Source organism: Lethenteron reissneri, chromosome 29 (genome assembly GCF_015708825.2).
Source record: "Lethenteron reissneri isolate LAM-NWPU_2019-01 chromosome 29, ASM1570882v1, whole genome shotgun sequence".
Lineage (NCBI taxonomy): Eukaryota > Metazoa > Chordata > Hyperoartia > Petromyzontiformes > Petromyzontidae > Lethenteron > Lethenteron reissneri.
Window position 1 is genome coordinate 3,196,890 of NC_083807.1, and position 19,228 is coordinate 3,216,117.

Genomic DNA, 19,228 nt, shown 5'->3' on the forward strand with positions numbered 1-19,228 from the left:
AAACGGTATCTTGATTGGATGCACGTGTGCGTGCTAGGTGCACATGTTCACTGGACTATTGCTCCAGGTTTTTGGGCAGGTTTGTATTCATTCTTACATTCATTGGAAGACTATGGATCGCACGATGACAGATATGCTATCCGTGTGTTTAATCAATGCTGAAGAACACACACGGTGGTTTGTACTCTCGAAAACGTGACCCCATTCACATTTCCAATCACTGTTCTATTTAAGTTGAGAAAATTACAAATTACATTTTTAATCGGAAAACCCATTGCTTTCAAACTGCCCGTTGTTGTGTTTAGTTTGCTTGACCTCCCCCCGCACCTCCCATTACCACGGTTGGCTACGTACGGTGCGAAAGAAGTTAAATATACAGTACATACCTAAAAAAAACGTGTATCTCTAGGCACACTGGTATATTGCTTTTCATGACTGAAATGTGTTTCTTTCAAAACCACTCCAAGGTGCTCTCATCCACCACTTTATTTTATCCTTCTGATCCCGCAGTCTGCCTTTAATAACTGCCCAAGGTACACACTCACACCAATATTTTCCGGTTGTGTCTCTTCCAACAGATGTCTTCGATTGTCTAGCGAGCTTGTTGTACGTGACGTTAACCTGGGCTCAACCTTGCAACCATCTATATATATAAAATCGCAAATCTGTCTGTCTATCTGTCTGTCTGTGTGTGTCTGTGTATCGGACCATACGCAGTTTCATTGGACGAAATTTCAGGGATTTGCGAGACACGATTGGTCCGGCGGTTGCCCCTGGCAACGGGTAGCGACGCTTTCGCCGCGGGGTGGACGCCATTTTTAATTCCCGTTAAAAATAGGCGCACGCATTAACACGCGACTCTGAGGTAAATTCATCAAAGTTTCACGTCCTCTTCACTCCCCCCCACCACAATGTGTGCAATTGCTATTATAGGCTCGGTAGATTATTAAATTATAGCGATTAGACAGTATTATTGTAGCGCGGGGGGGGGGGGGGAAACGGCACCCGTACCCAGCCTCATCCGGGTGGGCAATTTAGGCGAGGCCGGAGGCTCTGCACGGTGCTAGGCCTCGACACCCACCACGCGACTCTGAGGTAAATTCATCAAAGTTTCACGTCCTCTTCACTCCCCCGCCACCCCAATGTGTGCAATTACTATTATAGGATCGGTAGATAATAAAATTATAGCGATTACACAGTATTATTGTAGCGCGGGGGATCGGCGCGCCTCACTAAAACCCTACAACGGATCGGCGCGCCTCACTAAAACCCTACAACGGATCGGCGCGCCTCACACAAATCCTACAACGGATCGGTACGCCTCACACAAATCCTAGAACGGATCGGCGCGCCTTACACAAACCCTACAACGGAAGCGTAACGCATTGTAGTGTCGTGGTTAGCGCGCCGCGCTACGAACCCGGCGACCCGAGTTCCATTCCCGCTCACGGCCACCACCGGTGACGATTATTTGAACCGGTCCTGGGCCTCCCCTAGGTCGAGTCAGCCTCAAAACGAGTAACTGGTGTGGCGTATGAACATCGCCACTGGGGAGACAAAGGCGGCCGGCCGTGATGGATCCAAGTCCCGGGCGAAGCCGGGTAGTACAGCTAGTCTTTTATAAAGTCCTTCAATCATTTCCTGCAGTTCATTCCAATTGGTTGTTCCAATGCCTATGTTCGTAGAAAATCAGAGATGGTTAATCTTGTCTCCATTTATGTTCATGCTAAAGATCTCCAGTACTATTTACAGAAAAAAAATCTGATAATGTAACTGTGATTAACTTTGGCAAAAGTGCTGTCTATATGTCAGACTCCTTCTAATCCGCATTTTGTTACTTTCGTCATGCAAGCCCAGTGTCGATGTTACATTTAGAAATAATTTCAGAATCGGAAGCTTTATTTAGACTGGAGGAATCCGATGAGCTATGAAACTCGTTTTCACAGATGTCCAGTTGTAAATATTACCTCCTATTAAATATGGATCACAAACATCAACGATGAATAAAATGAAACAAAACCTGAAAAGCATGCAAAGATGCAACAACTGTGGTGCACCTTCAACTCAAAAAAGTGCAATATTCAAGACTAACAATAAGATAAATATTCAAAAGTGGAATTCACGCATGTTATTGCTTGAATGTGCGTGAACAACAAAATAACAGCGCGACGCCATCATCACAGCCAACACAGAATGCGGGAAAGAGTCAACGCTGCGGGGTTAGGGGGGTCCGACCTCGCGTGAAATCCACCAGGGCCTCGAGTGCGGCGAGCCGGATGTCGACAAAGTGGCCAGTCTGCGCGTACGCCTTGAAGATGGCCGGGTCGCTGGGGATGTGTCCGTTTTTTTGGAGAACACGAATCGCCTTCAGGCAGCTACAGCGGCGTGCGAGCCAGGGCCAGCGTGGGGCAATCGGCATGGCGGCGGCGGTGGTGGGAACGGGGAAGCAGAGGGCAGAGGTCATGGTTAACGAGCGGGCATCAAGGGCACGGAAGTCGATTTAATAGAGAACGGCGGCCAGCGCTTGCAAGGTTGAAATCGGCACGAAGGTGCCCCCCCCCACCCCAGCTCCCACCCCCCTCTCCTTCTCTTTCGATTTTTTTACCCTCGCTTTCCCTTCCCCTTAAAAAATTCCACGCTCCCGCCTGGACTCCCTTCATTGGTAGGGTAGCGAGCCCACCTTTCTCCCTTTGCCCTACCCCGAGAGCGCCGCGCCTCGGGCTTTTGTCCGCGGAATTTCTGTGGCCCTCATCGCTTTTTATACGCTTTTTATTAACTCACTCTGTCTGTTGTTGTATTCTCAAATCTTGTAACTGAATTTTTACCCACTTCCCAATGTGGTATCGACTGCAAACTTGGTATACTTATGTCATACTGATGACAATACTATATTCTATCATTAAAAATTAAAAATATATATTTTTAAACATAATTTTTTACATGTTATGTTTCGGCTTGCGTCTAATTGTCCACGCTTAACTAACGTTGGCTGTAAATCACCACGGCCCCTTACGTTATGGCAAGCTTCGGGGACACTTCCTGGAGTCGTTGAGTCCTTTCATTACTAGTACGGTACATTTCATCAAAGCGTGTGTTTAAAAAAGTTTTTTTTTAATATTACTTATTATTGCTCGCTTCTATAATAAAAAAAAATCGGCACAACAGCTTAATTTTTAGCATCTCGACCAAAGACGTTTCCCGGTGATTCACTCTCTCGGATATCTATTGTAGTGACTAGCGTTCACTTTCACCGGTGCCTATTTAAAGAGACCACCAAAACTTTCCATTCCACTGAAATAAACTCGACGATCTACACGACATGCCTTGTGTTTGCAGTGATCCTAACCTGACACGATGCCACGTCAGCCCAATATCACCTTCAACCTACAACTGCGAACATATTTCAAAAATGAAATTTAATAATAGATGTACATGACAGGAACATAACAATTCAATTCGCAATGTTCCGATGGATTGCCATGATCTGGGATCATGATTCGATGAGTGAATCATATCTTTTTGTGACCTGGTGTAGATGTAAAATCCAGACAAACGTGAATCGATAAAATATGTCGTCTGTCAAAATCTATAAACGTATATAAATGTTGGTGTACTGGGACTACAATATTCGAATTGATCAATGAACGGAGGAAACTTGACGTGAGTTTTATTTAAATAAATCGTGCGAGCGGCATCTTGTCACAAGAAAAAGTGTCCATACGGAACTCTCGCAGAGCAGTGCGAGCCCATCTGTTAGACAACGTGGAGGTATATGTTACAGAACTGCTGCTGAACTCCATTCAAGTGACCTTTTTTATCCAGGCACTAGGTTGTGTAGTATCTCACTACCAGTTCATTGCTTGGGGAGGCTAACCCACAGTTGTAATTTTCAAAATCTGTAATACAGCTAAATGAAAAAATATCTGCATAATTCCAGACTGGAAAAACATCACATATCATTCATGCGTACGCATGGATTATGCAATTCATTGTGTGCAGTCATTGGTGAACAGGCTGAGACCATAAACTCGCTACAGTGGAGACCCTTGTTTATTTACTGGCGGCTGAAGCTCAGACTCAAACGCAGGATCACAGTTGCTACCAGCTCAATGTGCTCTGACGCGTGCCACCGACCAGACCAACCGCATAAAAAAAACACCTCTCATCACATGCATGGGGGACAGGCAGGCACATCTGCCAGTCCACAGAAAAGCCAAAGACCTTCTAGTTTAGCCTACACAGGTTGTTGAGGCAAGCACCGTTAGCGAACAGCTGTGAAGCCGGCACGGCGCACAAGCTAGCCGTGTGGCCAGCCACCTTTGTCTCTCCAGTACTTGCACATTTGTACCAGGTACTCATTTAAGGCCGATTTGACGTCAGGGAGATCCAGGACCGGTCCAGAAATACACAACCGACGCTGGCGGCGGGCGTGAAGCGATCTCAGAATCCATGCGCTCCGTAAACAAGCACGCTGGCGTCCGCCGCACGTGAAGGTCTTGCACGCGCTCGCACAGACAGAGGGACGTACCTGATGGTGACGGTGTGCCGATAGCAGGGCAGCAGCTTCTCCATGTTGAGGAATCGCGTGATCTCCTCGAGCACGAGGCGCACGTCCGCGTTGAGGTTTTCCACCGTGCGGTTCTCGTTGCTCACCGCCACCGCCGGCGTCACGGAGTTGGCGAGGGCTTCGATCAGCGACGCCCGGTAGTAGTTATCCGAGAACTGGGGAGCATCGCACGTGGCAGCCGTCGAGAAACGTTGACAAATTATCGGCGAGAAGAAGGCGGTTTCTGAGCTTCAGTCGATTGTACGTGCATTAAAGAGTGATTAGCGTAATATAATTCAATGTGTTTTTTTTTTTACAAAAACATATTTACACCCACCCAGGAAAGTTCTGCTAAAGAGTGTGAAAAACTCTAAAGATCTCAGTTCCGCACGCAGAATTTTAAATGGGTTCATGAAAACGTAGGAAGGTAATTATCTTAAATAAAAAATTCCAGCGGGGAAAACACAGGCAGATTATAATTGCAATCATCATCTTGTGAAGGCAGTAAATGAATGTCGCAATGCATTTTACAGAAGCCTCATTATTCATGGAAGTCATTGTGGTTTTGGTTCCAATCTAATTACCCATCTGCAGTAAGAACGCTTTGTATGCTCGACCTGAATGTGAAATTACATTATACATGAAAGACAAAAGAACAACTCTCCACTAACTCAATCTCCAGCTTGAGAACAGCTATATATATATACATATGTTCTATGTATGAAAAATAAATACATGCCTCCTTTTCCCCACGTGATAAACACATCGCAGCATGCCACGCAGCGTCTTCAGATGGAGTTACATTGAGACGCTCTATAAATCCAAAATGAAATTGGAAATGTACTTCTGTAAGGGCTGTATATGTATAGTTGTCCATGTACATTTAATAAAACCACTACTGGATGAAGACTGTAGAAAACAGTGTTTTTTTACAATCAACAGCAGAATTCTTCGATTATATTTTCTGTTACTATTTTTTTGAAGGCATTCTTACGAACTTTGTGAACGACGCGGTGGCAAATCAACGGCGGGTGTGCAACAAACAAAATTGTCCTTGCCATAGGAATGTAGAAATTGCATTACTGATGTAGATATAAGCGTTACTCAACACGCGTCCTCCGGTTTTCCCCTCCATATTTATGAACGTGAGTTTAAGAGAGTATTTGGCTGCTAGAAATTTCCACACGACGATAATCCGCATCGTTGAGCTATCGAATCACGACAGCCAGGTCGCTTCTAAAACAAGAGCGATATAGCTCAGTGGCCCTCACCCGGTAAAATAAAAAATAGTTTAGTTGAAAAAAGATTTGCCCTCTTTTCAGTTGACAAATTTGCCAATAACACTGCCTTAACAAGGACAAAGTATAAAAGGTGGGGGTAATCAGTGATGCAGATATAAGGATTAAAAAAAATAATTGAAGGCAGTGTGATTAATTAATGTGTTGAGTTTTTCTTGTTATTTACAGTCGTGCACCACTGCCAATGCAGCATCACCAAATAATTCGTTCAGCCAAAAGATCATTACAAAACCAATTCCGTTGATCCCACCACAACTCACTTCTATCGTTTTGCTACATATTGCAGCCTGTTCTGCTCTTTGTGCAATGACCACCATCTGGATGTCGGTCCTTCGTCTTGGTCAGAGAGGTTAAGGTGCCTCTCCATTGTCTCTCTCGGTAAACCTGCTCCCCTGCACTCCGCAGATGTGCCCACCCATAACAATCTCACCTAATTCGATGACGCCCACGTAAATTTTATATCGCCACGTCCCTCTTCTGACCTTGCAAAGCCGAGCACGGTACTACACGTGGATAATAGAACAATCATTTATTTCGAACTAATTTTGTGTTGAGTTTGTTGTCTTTCCCCTGCACCTCGGACTGGTTAGCTACGTATGGTGCAGAAGAAGTCGAACACACACATACGTACATAAACACGCGCACATCGCATTACAAGAGTAAAACCGAGAATAACGGTCACCTTGTTTTTACGGTTGTCGTTATATTTGATGAGATCCAGCAGGAATGTGAGCACCTCCTTGGGACACATGCCGTGAATGTCTCTCTGCATGGCCATTGTGACGGGGATGGTCTGCAGGGGAAGAACATCATCGTCGTCGTTAAATCCGATCCGAGCCACGGAAGGCCGCGCAAAGACGTCGCAAAAAAAGCCTGGCGACTTAACGTGACCGCAGATGCCGAAGGCCACCTTGAGGAGGAAGTAGCTCTGGAAGTTGCAGAAGTTGTTCGTTTTGATGATGTTGGGGCAGGTCTTGCAGCAGAACATCCGTGTGAAGATCGACTTCATCGCTGGGGGTCCGTTCCACGTGTTCACCATCGCGTTGGCAATCTGAGAATGCGAGGCACGGATTAACTGTCCTGTAATATGACCGCGCAGTTTCACGAAAGACAGTGAAAATCTCCCAAGAGTTTTCACAATTCAAATTACTTTTTTTCTTTCTTACCGAGCAGTTTTATCATCACATTGTGACTATAGCTTTTCCTATTAAAATCGGATATAGTGTTTCTCTTTCTACCTAATCTATGGAAATTGAGTCTGCATGTAAAATAAAAGGACAATGGTCTCAATTATAAGTCTGAACAAGCTGTTATGAAGATTAATGTGAGTCCATGTCAAGGCAAGCACATGCACATTCATGGGTGCTAGGAACACCATCGAATGTGCCTGGCTGAATGGACAAAAGTTGTGGCGGGAACAAGGCCACCCGAGTTTGATTCCCGGCAACACCAGCATCAGCGGCGAGTGATAATCTCAACAGGTCCTGGTCTACGCAGCCCACTTTCACCAATCCACACTGACAATTATGGTGAAAGATGACCATGAGCTGACGACACAGCATGAGAAGGTCTTGATTTGGTAGTGGTGTTAAGGGTTGCAAATTATTATTACCATGAAATACCTAAATACTGGTTAAATACTGATTTACACAACAGTTCACATGCACTTATCGTGTGGTTTTCCACTCAAAACGGGCATTGGAAGGTACTAATCTCCAATTTACAGTCACGGGAGCCAAGTGGTGAAAATTCGACATTACAATGGCAGGATCCACAAGACAACCACTGCTTACCTTTCAACAAACTCGTGGTACACACGGGCAGAGCAAAAGTCACCCTCTCCCCAACAGAAACTGTGCAGCGGTAATTGCATTACTCCTGGACAGCTTGATAGCAGCCTCCGCATTTATTGTGGACGCGCAAGAACGTATTATAACGGCAAAGAAATTTGAAAAATCGTGCATACGCACGCATTATGCGTATGCCTGACATGTGCTCATAAACATAAGTAGTTAATTAGAAGTATGGAAGCCGATGGGGAGCTGTCATAGCCAATCCGTTGGCATATTTGCAAAAACTAAAAATTATCCTGGTTTTCTCATTTGTTTTCAAGTTAGGGCAATCCTGAGATCAATTCAGAGAGCAATAGGGTCGGCCCCCAATAGCAACACAACTTTACACGCACGTTTATTCACATCGGATCATTTTTCAAAAGTTGCAGCATCTTCCCCTTTACGGATGTGCATAACAGATCCAACTTTAATTGGAAAGCCTCCGAAGTCTACGAGCCAAATGGCACAGCTGCCACAACAAACACACAAAGTAGCAGAAAGCAAAAGGGGCGAGCGGGCAGGTGGATGAGCGGGCAGGTGAGCAAGCGAGTAGGTGGGCGAGCGGGCAATTGGGCGAGAAAGCAGGTGGGCGAGCGACCGAGATGCACCTGGGCTAGGCAGATGGTGGACTGCATGCGCACGCGGTAGAAGCACTGCTCGTGCTCCAGGATGTCGGTGAGAGCCAAGCGCGACTGGGGCGTGGGGAAGCGCTCCAGGGCGGAGATGGCCTCGCCCTGCGCCACCACGTCGCGCTCGTAGCGAAGCTCGTACTGCCACATGAAGTCCGGCTGCTCCAGCTCCACGCGTCGCAGGATGCTCATCTCCGGGTCGATGCGGATCCACAGAAGCGGTGAGTCCGCACTGGCCGACAGACGGGACCGGGAGTGGGGTGTGAGGCGACGGGAGGTTGTTTGCTTAAAGCACATCCTTAGATACCATCTAATGTCATTGGCATCATAGCATGAGATTAAGTATCCATTCAGATCTTTCGCAGAGCAGTGTAACCATTGGAGAACAGCTCACGGATTTGGATGTCACAGAGCTACCTCTGAATTCCCTTCGGGTCCACAGAGCAGAGGGCAGCACTTATCAATCTAGGCTACACATCATAATCAAGAGTTGTATTGTAAGTTAAGAGCAGCAACCACATTTGATTAGATGGGATTTTTTTGGATAGTCATTGGTGAGCAGGCTGAGACCATCAACTCACTGATTTGGAGGACCCGGTTTAACCACAGGCCTGGGATTTGAACCAGGACAGGTGCCAGCTCAATGCTCTGCTACTGTCTGCGAGTCTGATTCAGAAGAATGACTTTTCTCGCGCTTCTCTAAACTGGTTTCGAAAGCAAAGACCAAGTGTTTCTAACCTAACATTAAAACTAACAACAACCTATTTAAGAATCACAGTTAAGAGACAAAAACATAGACTATTAAAAATAATTAAAATAAAACAATGAAACTTCATCAACGATATTTATAGTATCCGAGATACAATAAGTCGCCCAACCCTCGCACTAATGAGGCTTTTGGCTTGGAATTTTTTTACTAACAGCAATGCGCGATGCACAATCGCAATCGTTTAAAAAGAATGCAATGGCACAGAAGCATCTATGCAATTGCTGTGCAGGAAGAGATGTTTTTTTTTTACAACTCATCGCTCACAGAATCCACATCATGGTTACACCCCGTCAGGGTTTAAGGCAGGGATGCTTCTGTGTCGGGGTCATAACAGGCGGACTATAATTGAGCGAGTGAAGAGCAGAGGTCATGCGGCAGGGCACGCTGCTGCATTGAAAGCAGCGTAAGGTGTGCAGAAATCCAGAGAAAATTAACAGCGCATTTTCCCCACTGACGTCATCGGCTTACCTTCACAATCTTGCCTCTAAGTACCATTCCCTCTTTCTGCCGCTCGACTGCCCTGTTACTTCTCGCTCTGTGACTCCATCCTCCCTGGAGACCTATAACTCCCTAAAGCTTCCTCAACCTCCCGTCTCACTCCCTCTTGCGTCCTCGCCCTCCCCGTGTCCTCCCTCTAGTCCTACGCTTCTTCTGGCTCAGCCTGGAGTGTGGAGACTCGGGGCTCTCCGTGACACTGATAATTCCAGCGCCTACAAAAATGCACCAATCACCGGGGTACCCCGGAGGCCACCGTGGAGAACGGCTTGTGCGCAACTCCATGAATAAATCATTAGAGAATAACCAGAACAAAGCACAGGAACTGCTGCGACACTAATCGTTACGCACTAAAAAGGAAAATGAGGGGGGAAAAAAACGACCTCACTGCTCGTCATCTCTCAGATCTTTTAAAAAATGAAACGCATCAATAATAGTGGACACCGATTAAAGAAGGTCTGGAACACGCTCATCCGAGCCAACGGTGAGCTCAAGCAGTAACGTTTTTAAATTACTCGCTTAATTTAAAAACCTAGTAAGATGACATTTCCCTGACTATTAAAAAAAAGATTGGTTTCCCCGTAAAATAATTTACAAACTTCCACATCCCTAACGGCCTTGCACAGCGCAGCACTGTGCTTGTCGCAGGTCTTGTTCTTCTGGTTGTTGTTGTTGTTTTGAAAGCTCAAGATACAGCTCAAGGCAACGAACCCTATAAAATTCAACAGTTGCCTTCAAATTCACAGCTCTGCTGTGTCAGCTGAATACGCCAGTGACCCACTTTCTCCTGCACCTGGGCTGCACAAACACAGCCCCCCACACCACCCAAACCCCCCCCCCCCACTGTCTAAAGTGCTGATGTTATCCCTCTCTGGGTTGACATGCGCTCCTTAATCCTGTAATGACCTTATTTTATTTTATTTTACAGCAGCCCGTGCTCAAATGCTTTTCGGAAATTACTAAATATAATTTCTGAGGCAGGATTTAAACGTGGTCATTTCCGTTGTGCTCTGCAGAATAGATAGCAGTCACAGAATTATGCAAGCAAGGTGGTGTGAAGACGGTACATATCGGGGTACCTGAGCTTGACACATAAAACAAATTAATTTCCGCTGCATTCATTATTATTGCGCCCGATAAATAAAACAACCGTAGAGCAAACATTTACAGTTAAACGCCAAGTTAGGCACACGTGTGAATACATTGACAATTAATGCATTTTTAAGCATTAAAGAGTAACAGTTTTCAATTTAACCGGTGATGCTGTAGACAAAAAGCCACCGAGGTAAGCACACTTGTGCGGTAAGAAAGTGCATCATTCAGAGGCCCGAGAGCAAAAACATTTGTGCTGTGGATTTAATCATTTCGCTCAGCCTGCTGTGTAAAATAAACATTCAACAAAATGTAACCTTGGACCACCCATAAAAACCTGGCTTCCTTCCAACTGCTGTGCGGTTTAAGATAAGGCCAGAAGTCGAATGCATTGGCTTACATAACTCCTTCTTTGACAACCAGTGCAATCCTACGATGTGGTCATTTTGTTTGCCACATGTCACGGTGCCGGTAAGATGAGCCAACGTCACTCACTCCATCAATGACAGATCCATGTCGATCTCCTCCCCGTTTAGCAGAGGGATCTTCTTCTTTTTGTTCCTGTATGAGTGAGGAAACAACCACAAATTAGGCTCCCCTCCCCCCCCAAGTCCAAGTTCCACAGACACGCGACATTCACTTGCACTTACAATTCAAGCAAACGGAACTACAATACGCTGTCGCATATCCGACCGTAAGACATCCGCCCTGGCCTTGACAAATTCACAACCGCCCACACCTAGTGCAGTGTTTGTGTACGAGTGTAACTGTTATCTTATGGAGATGTTCACAACACAAATCTGATCTCTTCACTTTACAGTGATGTGTTCTTAAGCACAGTCAAGCATTGGCCCGCGTTTAAGGCTCTGTGCACTTTATTTTTTGTCCAGGAACTTATTTGTGCACGGTGGCATAACCGTAATAATTTTCTCAAGACATTTACATATCAAATATTTTCACTTATCCGCCTACATGAGACATTGTACTGGTGTATGTGGTGGGGTTTTTTTTGTCATGGGTAGCAGAGCTCAGTTGAAGAGAATATTCCACCACCTTGATAAAGTGAGCTACTGCAAGGTCCCTTGGGCCAAACTGCTGCAAGGCAACAGATGGCAAGCATACTGATGATGCAATGCATATTCCAACTGACGTTAAAAAGTGTGCGTGTGGCGGTCCGGATGCAGCTGGCAGATTTCCCCCGCAGTTCTTTCCGACGGCCGTGATATTTTACAGACTGAGTGTTGCTTCCACCAGGATAAGTGTGAAAGCAAGATTAACTGTTTTGAACGTGTGTGTGTGTGTGTAATGGAAGGAAGGTTCAAGTGGTTATGAGACAGATGGTTTCTTGTAGCTGATGGTTACTGGTGCCAGTGGATTAGTGTTGAGAAGATATTCAGATGTTTAACCAGGCGGAAACTCGAGGGACCAGGATAGTCTCGTTTGCGTGAGTGAGTGGGTGATTCAAGTCTAGTTGATTTTGTTTAAGCAGGTGAGGCTTCATAAGACCAGCACAGTCTCATTTGCTAGAGTGACCTGGGGAATTAATCTGCCATTAGGTGACAATTATTATTATGTATAATCTGAATTGAGTAATTTTCCAGGTAGTTTGAGAATTTGGCAAATTTCACACAAGTTTAAGAAGACAATACTGTAAATGCGTATCGAGGATGTGGATTTGTCCCTATAATAATTTACAGCTGTTTGCCAAACAACTGATGGGGTAAGGACTCCCCATGCGTCATGAGTCATGGGGGGTGGTTTTGACCATACTTAACCACACAGATCAGTGCGGTTTAGTGAAAGTCCCCCCCAAAAACCGGTTCAAATCCCATTCGCCACTGATATCAGCCATGGCTGGAATAAAAAGCAGTGTCTCCGGGCTCATAGCACAGTGTGCTACCCACTGCACCACTGCTCTCCGCCAATTAAAATCCATAAACAACAGTGGCAACTTGGATTCCAATTTGGTCCGTCTCCATTAAATTAGTTCGGCTTAAAATGAGTACCTGGCAGAAGTGTGGTCAATATCAGGCAGCTGGGTATTGTGCTGGTATCACCGATCCCCTTGTGTACAGCACTGGCCTTGACAGATGCTCACTAAACAGTGCCTGCCCCAACAGTGTGTATCCTTACTCGGACAAAGGTGTGTCGCTCGGCATAAAATGATGGATCGTTTCATTGACAAAATCGATTGTCATGCTCTAAGACGCATTGCATTGCGTGTGAATTTATGCTAATCGAAACGAGAGCATAAAAAAAGACAACCCAAGTAAAAAATTAGACATTTCTTCAACTGAGTGAATAAAACAGCTCATTCCTGGGAAAGTGAATTGCCTCTACCTGATGTCCACTCATAATCACACCTTCACCAGTTCGCCACTTGTATTTGCAGTGAAATTAATGAAAAACTATTGAAAAGGCGGACACGACAGCCGATAAAAGCACGAGCGTTACTTCAATTTCAACGCAATTCGTCTGGGGAACGGCAAAGCGAAAGCAGCGGTGCGCTAAGGAGGAGCCACCTACCGGCGGCTCTTTGAGTGGCACGGAATCTCGTGGCGCGTGCTGTTCTCCTCGATCTGGAGGTTGTGGTTGAACGAGCCGTCCAACTCTTGCACGGTGACTGTCAGAGGACCCTGCACACACACAAAGGCGGTCAGCCAACACAGTGCCCCTCAATGCCAAGTCGGGTCAAGTGATGCAGCATACGCCCTCCACCCTCTAGCGCCAAATCCTCGGGTCCCTGGTCGCAAAGCTCCCACGGGAGACCTCTTCCTACCCACGAGTCTCAATGACAGCGGCCGATCTTATGCACCACGGGGCCTGTGGCCAGCCCCTTGGCCTCCTCCTTCTCCGCCCACGAGGTTCTTGAGCTCAGAGAACGAGGCAAGGCAGGGTTAACCAAGGGGAAGAGATTATATATTCTTAGGTTTTTTCCGGTAAAGTCACGTAGGTAAAAAATTAAAATTAATAAAAGTTAAATAAAAATCACGACGTTGCGGAGGCAACACAAGCTTCCGTCTTCAGGTGGAACCGTCACAGCACGATTGCTGTATCAAGTAAGAGAAATTCCAAGAAAACCGTCCTTATATATACTGGTTGAGGGTGCGAGGAGCCAAGGCAGGCCCCTGGATATTATTATTGTGAGGTTAGTGCGGCTGAAGCACGCTGCTAGGAATGAGCCTTTGTTGTGTAGACTGGTTGAGCTGGGAGGTTCCAAGAGTTGTTAAGGTGCGGCTGCTGTAATTTTAATTTTTTACCTACATGATTTTACCGAAAAAAACCTAAGAATATGAATCCTTGCAGTCACGAAAGCTTCATATTTTAGGAAGAGATTAGCCACGTGCCCAACGTGCCGTAGCATTCCCGTACCCTGCAAGTCCCGTGCCTCGCATCTCATCTTGCTGCAGTTGCCTATGCAATATGCAAGGGAGAAGCCACGAGGCAGCCAGGAATTGGGAGTGGTCCCATCTCATATGTGTGGATATTTTTCAGCTTCTCTAATATCCTCCCACATGATGCTGAGCACTCGTTAAACGAATCTACCAAGCATTTTGCCCCCCCCCCCACCCCCATCCCTCTAATTATAGGGGTGATTGAAAAGTCTAGGGCATAGTAAGAATAAATAATTTACAAGCACTACCGCATATTAGAGCAGCAAATTACCCTCGTTATTTTTTACAGGTGATTGAAATGATATAATTTGTGATTGAATAAAAATTAAGAAAGCTAAAAAGAACGAGTGAAATATAAAACGCATGCAAATGTGCAGAAAGACTACATTCACCAAACCCAGCTCCCAGCGCCTTGCACATGTGCAAATTAATCACTTGCAGAGGGCAAGGTGATTTTCCTACTGATAACAATGCAACGTGTGCTGCGAACAGTTCGAAGTACAAGACCCAAAAGTTTATCCAGACGGGGATAAAAGCTTTGAAAAAAATCAATGGACCAAGTACATTTTACTGTAAAGTGACCATGCAGAAAAATAATACACTTTTGCCAAGGTTAGCCAAAGAGCACAGACTCGTCACATATCCCTTGAAACGCACGCACATCAAGGGTGACGCGGAACTCTACTTGCCGAGTTTTATGTATGCTGAACTTCCTTTGCACCATACTTAGCCAACCGTGCTAATCGGAGGTGAGGAGGAAGGTCAACAAACTAAACACAAAAAACTGTTCTAAATAAATGAGCTTTCAAACTAAATTTGAAAAGTGCACAGCTCCAGCGGCTTCCTAATATCGGAAGCGCGTTGCAGATGGCCGCAGAAGCGCATCCGAAGGCACGGGATGCGGTGACCGTCCCCGTTCGATGGGCAGCCGAAAGCCGTCGCGAGGATAACCGGAGTACGCGTGATGGCCGTTGCGTCTGGACGAGATCGGCGAGTTGTTGTGAGTGAGTGAAAAGCGAATGAGACGTGGTACGCGGTACGCGCAACGCCGCTCCTCGGCCTCACCACGTATTTCTGCGTCCCCTGCGCGATGCAGTCCTGCTTGAGCTCCAGCTCCAGGATGTTGCGCTTGCGGTTGAACACGAACGTCCCGTAGAACTTCACCACACCAGACTGGTCGCTGGACGCCCACCCCCACCGAATGTCAAGGGAAACTCACTGCCTGCGCCGGAGCTACAGCCGACGCTAGTCCAAAGATTAACGCGGCGAACGCAACAAACACACGTTGCCTGATGCTGTGCCCTCGTTTACATTCAAAACACGTGAAATAAAGTCACAAAGCACCACGGCCAATGGGGTTGGAGAGTGGAGAGAGGTTGGGTAGAGGAGCCGCAGGTAACGACGTGGGAGCGCAGAGCACACTAGAAAAATCTGCTCATTATCCCGCGACACAATCACACAGCGCTCTACTCACGCAAATTACATCACGGGGTCTTTAAAGCCAATGTTTTGTAACTAAACAACAAATTTAAATTTACATAGCATCTAAATGCACTTGCATCTCAAGACACTGTAGAATAAGAAAAAAAAACGACTTTAAGATAGTAGGGGTGTGTGGTGGGGGGGGGGGGAGGGTGGTGGTCAGGGCAGGGAAACACACGAGAGGGCAGAGAGGGCAGCACTATAGCAGAGCTCAGGACAGAGGAACCAGGGCCCAGTGACAGCAGGAGAAGCCAGGGAATCCAGGGCAGCCCCAACCAGTCCCAGCATATTTAAAACATTTCCTACAGAAACTACCAGGCAGACGGAGGAATCAAACCATCAGCTATATTCATAGACGTTTTGATTAGGGTGAAAATGAATCAATGGCAAGCAAGATAACCACCAGACTACCAAACTGCTTGCTGAACAGATGTAGCACAAACTGCAACCGGGAAAGGTTACGGAATGTCTGTTTGCATCTCACACCGTGTCGGTGACGAGGGTCACGCTGTCATGGGTGCGATCGGCGATTAAACCCCCCGCGGAATGAAAATAAAACGAGCTCCAGTGATAACGGATCCAGTGGCGCTGGGGCGAATGGTTTCACATCACTGCGGAAAGCGCTTCAATCGGGAACAAAATTATGTGGCAACATTGTGCGCCCACAGGCTACGACATCTGACCTCCGAGCCACTCAACCACAGTTAAACTCACAAGTGCATGCTGATCAACGGCGTATCTCACTGACGCATACCTAACCAGCGTGGAGTGGCAATCACATCAGTGTCCAACAGCAGGCATCTGTGATTACAACCACTTATCTAGCCCTTCCAATTACGTAACTCCAATTAAAAACCTAAATATTCCAAAAGTGACTTGACAAGTTTAAAAATATCTGCAATTCCCAAATTGAATTGCTCTTTGTAACCCGCTAAACCGAAGACGGAAGGAATTAAGAGGTATTTCCAGAAATTCTCTCGTGGCTTGTTTCGGGCGCTCGAGTGCTGCACCAGACAGCATTTCAGTTTTGCCCTGCGGACCACGCTGATTTGTGCCAGATCATTAAAATGAGTAGGCCACTAATTAGAACTACCACTCACACACTCTCCATATTTTCCCAGCCGAGTGAATGGATGCTCTCAATTTCAAAGAAGAGACAACAATCACATTTGCTTACACAGCCACAGCAGGATTTTGTGAAACCTTCCTACAAATATATGGGACAAAGGATCCCAATAAAGTATCAACGCCTCGAGAAAATGACTACATTCGAGAAGTCTGAAGGGTTTTGTGAAAGGGTGAGATTATGAAGAAACGGTTCGTTTTAATTTCTCATTAAAATTATTACAGGGCACGCAGCCTGAGGTCGTAGTGAAAAACAATGAATTTTGATGTTGCATCCGTAGACAAGGAATAGTGGCTGATGCACAATATTTAAACAAGACCCATTAGTGCAGCTAAGTTACCAAAACATCACTCCCACTCTCCAGAACGGCATCTGATTTGATTGACCTTCATTAGGCAGCTCGATGATTAAACACAGGCTAGCTGGCCCACCCACACACATTTACCACTCGTGTAGTTTCTCAAGAGAAAAAAACGAATAAAAAAATTTCAACGGTAGCCATCAGAATTTTAAATCGAGCGGTGGTGCAGCGGTTATCGCAAAGCACTATATATATACCCGGCGATCGATTGGTGGCCATGCTCTCCCTCCTTCAGCCAACCCACACTGACCAGCGTAGGGGAAGTATGGTCAAACAACCCCCGCAATCGACGCGACATGGGGAGGCCTTCATCCAGCAGTGGATTGACAAAGGGATGTTATCCTTTATTTTATTTTAACCTCAGTTTTAGGTATGAATTCTTGCCATCCAATTGCTGGACTTAGTCAGAAATGTCCCCATGGCATCTGCGACCGGTCTCCTAGCGACTGAGGGCTCAGTTCGAGCGAGACAGCTGTCACTTTTTGAACATGCCGCCCCGTCTTGGTGCGCAAACTCCTGGAGTAATTGCGCTCTTGAGCTGGTGGTTGACGTTCAAAGTGGACTGCGACCCTCAAAGGAATGTCACCACCCCCGTGGTTGCCCCCCCCACCTGCCCCACGTGATCCGTGGATCAAACCAATTACTCAAGACACCGGTATGGCTGCAAGAGAAGTTGATGTGAATGCTGTCGCAAGAGGTCACACGTTTGGCCCAACGGTCCTTCGTTGACTACGCGTGATGAATTTAGACATGAATTGCTGCAGCAAGCACCATGAGCAAAGGATACACCCACTGACGAATCAGCGGCTGGATATCCTTGCCCGAAACAATGGAGATGGACTTGAGGAATGCACTGGTGGACAGCAGCATCTGGCTCCACATGTGGGACTGGAAGCGCTGGGAAGATGCGGTGTTGGCCAGAGAGAGCAGCTTGTTAAACACCTGCCGGGAGACAAAAGAGGGAAAATCGATAATTCAATACAATTTAATTTCGATTTAAAGCTTTCATGACTGCAGGGATTCATCTTCTTGGTTCTTTCGGTAAAGTCACGTAGAAGGGAAGTAATAATAAAAATAAAACATAATAAAATAACATTTAAAAAAAATCCTCAGGTGAAGACGGCTGCTTGCGTTGTGGCCGAAACGTCGTGAGAATTATTTTATTATGTTTTATTTTTATTATTTTATTACTTCCCTTCTACGTGACTTTACCGAAAGAACCAAGAAGATCAATAATTTTTTTTTAAATGTTTTAAAGTGGCGAGGTCAACTTAAAATTCAGAGGACTAAAGCGGTACCGTAGCAAGTGTATGGGCTCAACCCAGTCACCAATCACTGTACAAAAAAACTAAATCACGTTGAATGTGTTTCTGCACTTGAGGTGACCAGGGTGGCTCAGAAGTCACAGCACTGAGCTGGCAATGCTGAGATCCAAGATGTGAAATCAGGGGACCGCCTGTGATTAAACCGAGTTCTCAAGACAAATTCATGGTCTCGGGTTTGGTCACCAATGACTGCAGAAAAAAACCCATGACATAAAAAAAAAATTTGCACTTAATTTGGTTAAATTCCAGCTCTCAAGGTTAAATCTATGATTTCAATGTCATGCGACAGACATTCCTAGCAGTGGCAGGGCGAGTAGGCTACCCTCCCTACCATGTGCACCGAAGGTCACTTTACAGGATCTCAGAGGAAGGTCTGTGGGATTCACTTCCATGAGCCTTCACTAACATGAAGGGTGCACTGCTTTGTGAGAGATCATTGCATGACACATTTCGCACAATCTGTGAAAGAAATTGGAGAAATAAGTTTCATTAAAAGATCAAAATTCTTAAAAAAAGTAACCAAAACCAAGATTACAATTTTATACCATTTCATATTTTTTTGCTATCAGAGTGCCTACTTGGGTAATGACCGTAAAATGCTTTTCAAATATTCATAGGTACTCAAACCTTTAAATACTGAATTGCTACTTAATTTAAATTATATCCATTTCCATAATGTAAGTTTTTGTTAACGTACTTCATTTTATAATTTATTGTAACGTCTTTAATTTTCACTATATATACATCTGTACTTCGTTGTGCTTTCACTTTAGCATTTTTTTGGATGGATGCTGCCTTTTTATTCCATTTTCTAGATTTTGTATTTATTATTCCTGCATCATTCGTGTATGATCGAGGTTTTGAATAATTTGTATCGT

At 45.5% G+C, this 19,228-nt stretch overlaps 1 protein-coding gene across 2 annotated transcripts in view; it reads right to left on the reverse strand.

Moving 5' to 3' along the window:
* TAF2 (TATA-box binding protein associated factor 2) overlaps positions 1-19,228 on the reverse strand; it is a 63,848-nt gene that overhangs the window by 30,032 nt on the left and 14,588 nt on the right. For both annotated transcript variants that reach the window (XM_061562398.1, XM_061562399.1), the window contains exons 12-20: positions 17,813-17,967; positions 15,122-15,236; positions 13,188-13,297; positions 11,157-11,222; positions 8,285-8,537; positions 6,755-6,895; positions 6,527-6,637; positions 4,529-4,722; positions 2,236-2,375 (exon numbers count right to left, since the gene is read on the reverse strand). In XM_061562398.1, the coding sequence (XP_061418382.1) occupies positions 2,236-2,375; positions 4,529-4,722; positions 6,527-6,637; positions 6,755-6,895; positions 8,285-8,537; positions 11,157-11,222; positions 13,188-13,297; positions 15,122-15,236; positions 17,813-17,967 (1,285 nt within the window). The remainder of the gene's footprint in view (positions 1-2,235; positions 2,376-4,528; positions 4,723-6,526; positions 6,638-6,754; positions 6,896-8,284; positions 8,538-11,156; positions 11,223-13,187; positions 13,298-15,121; positions 15,237-17,812; positions 17,968-19,228) is intronic.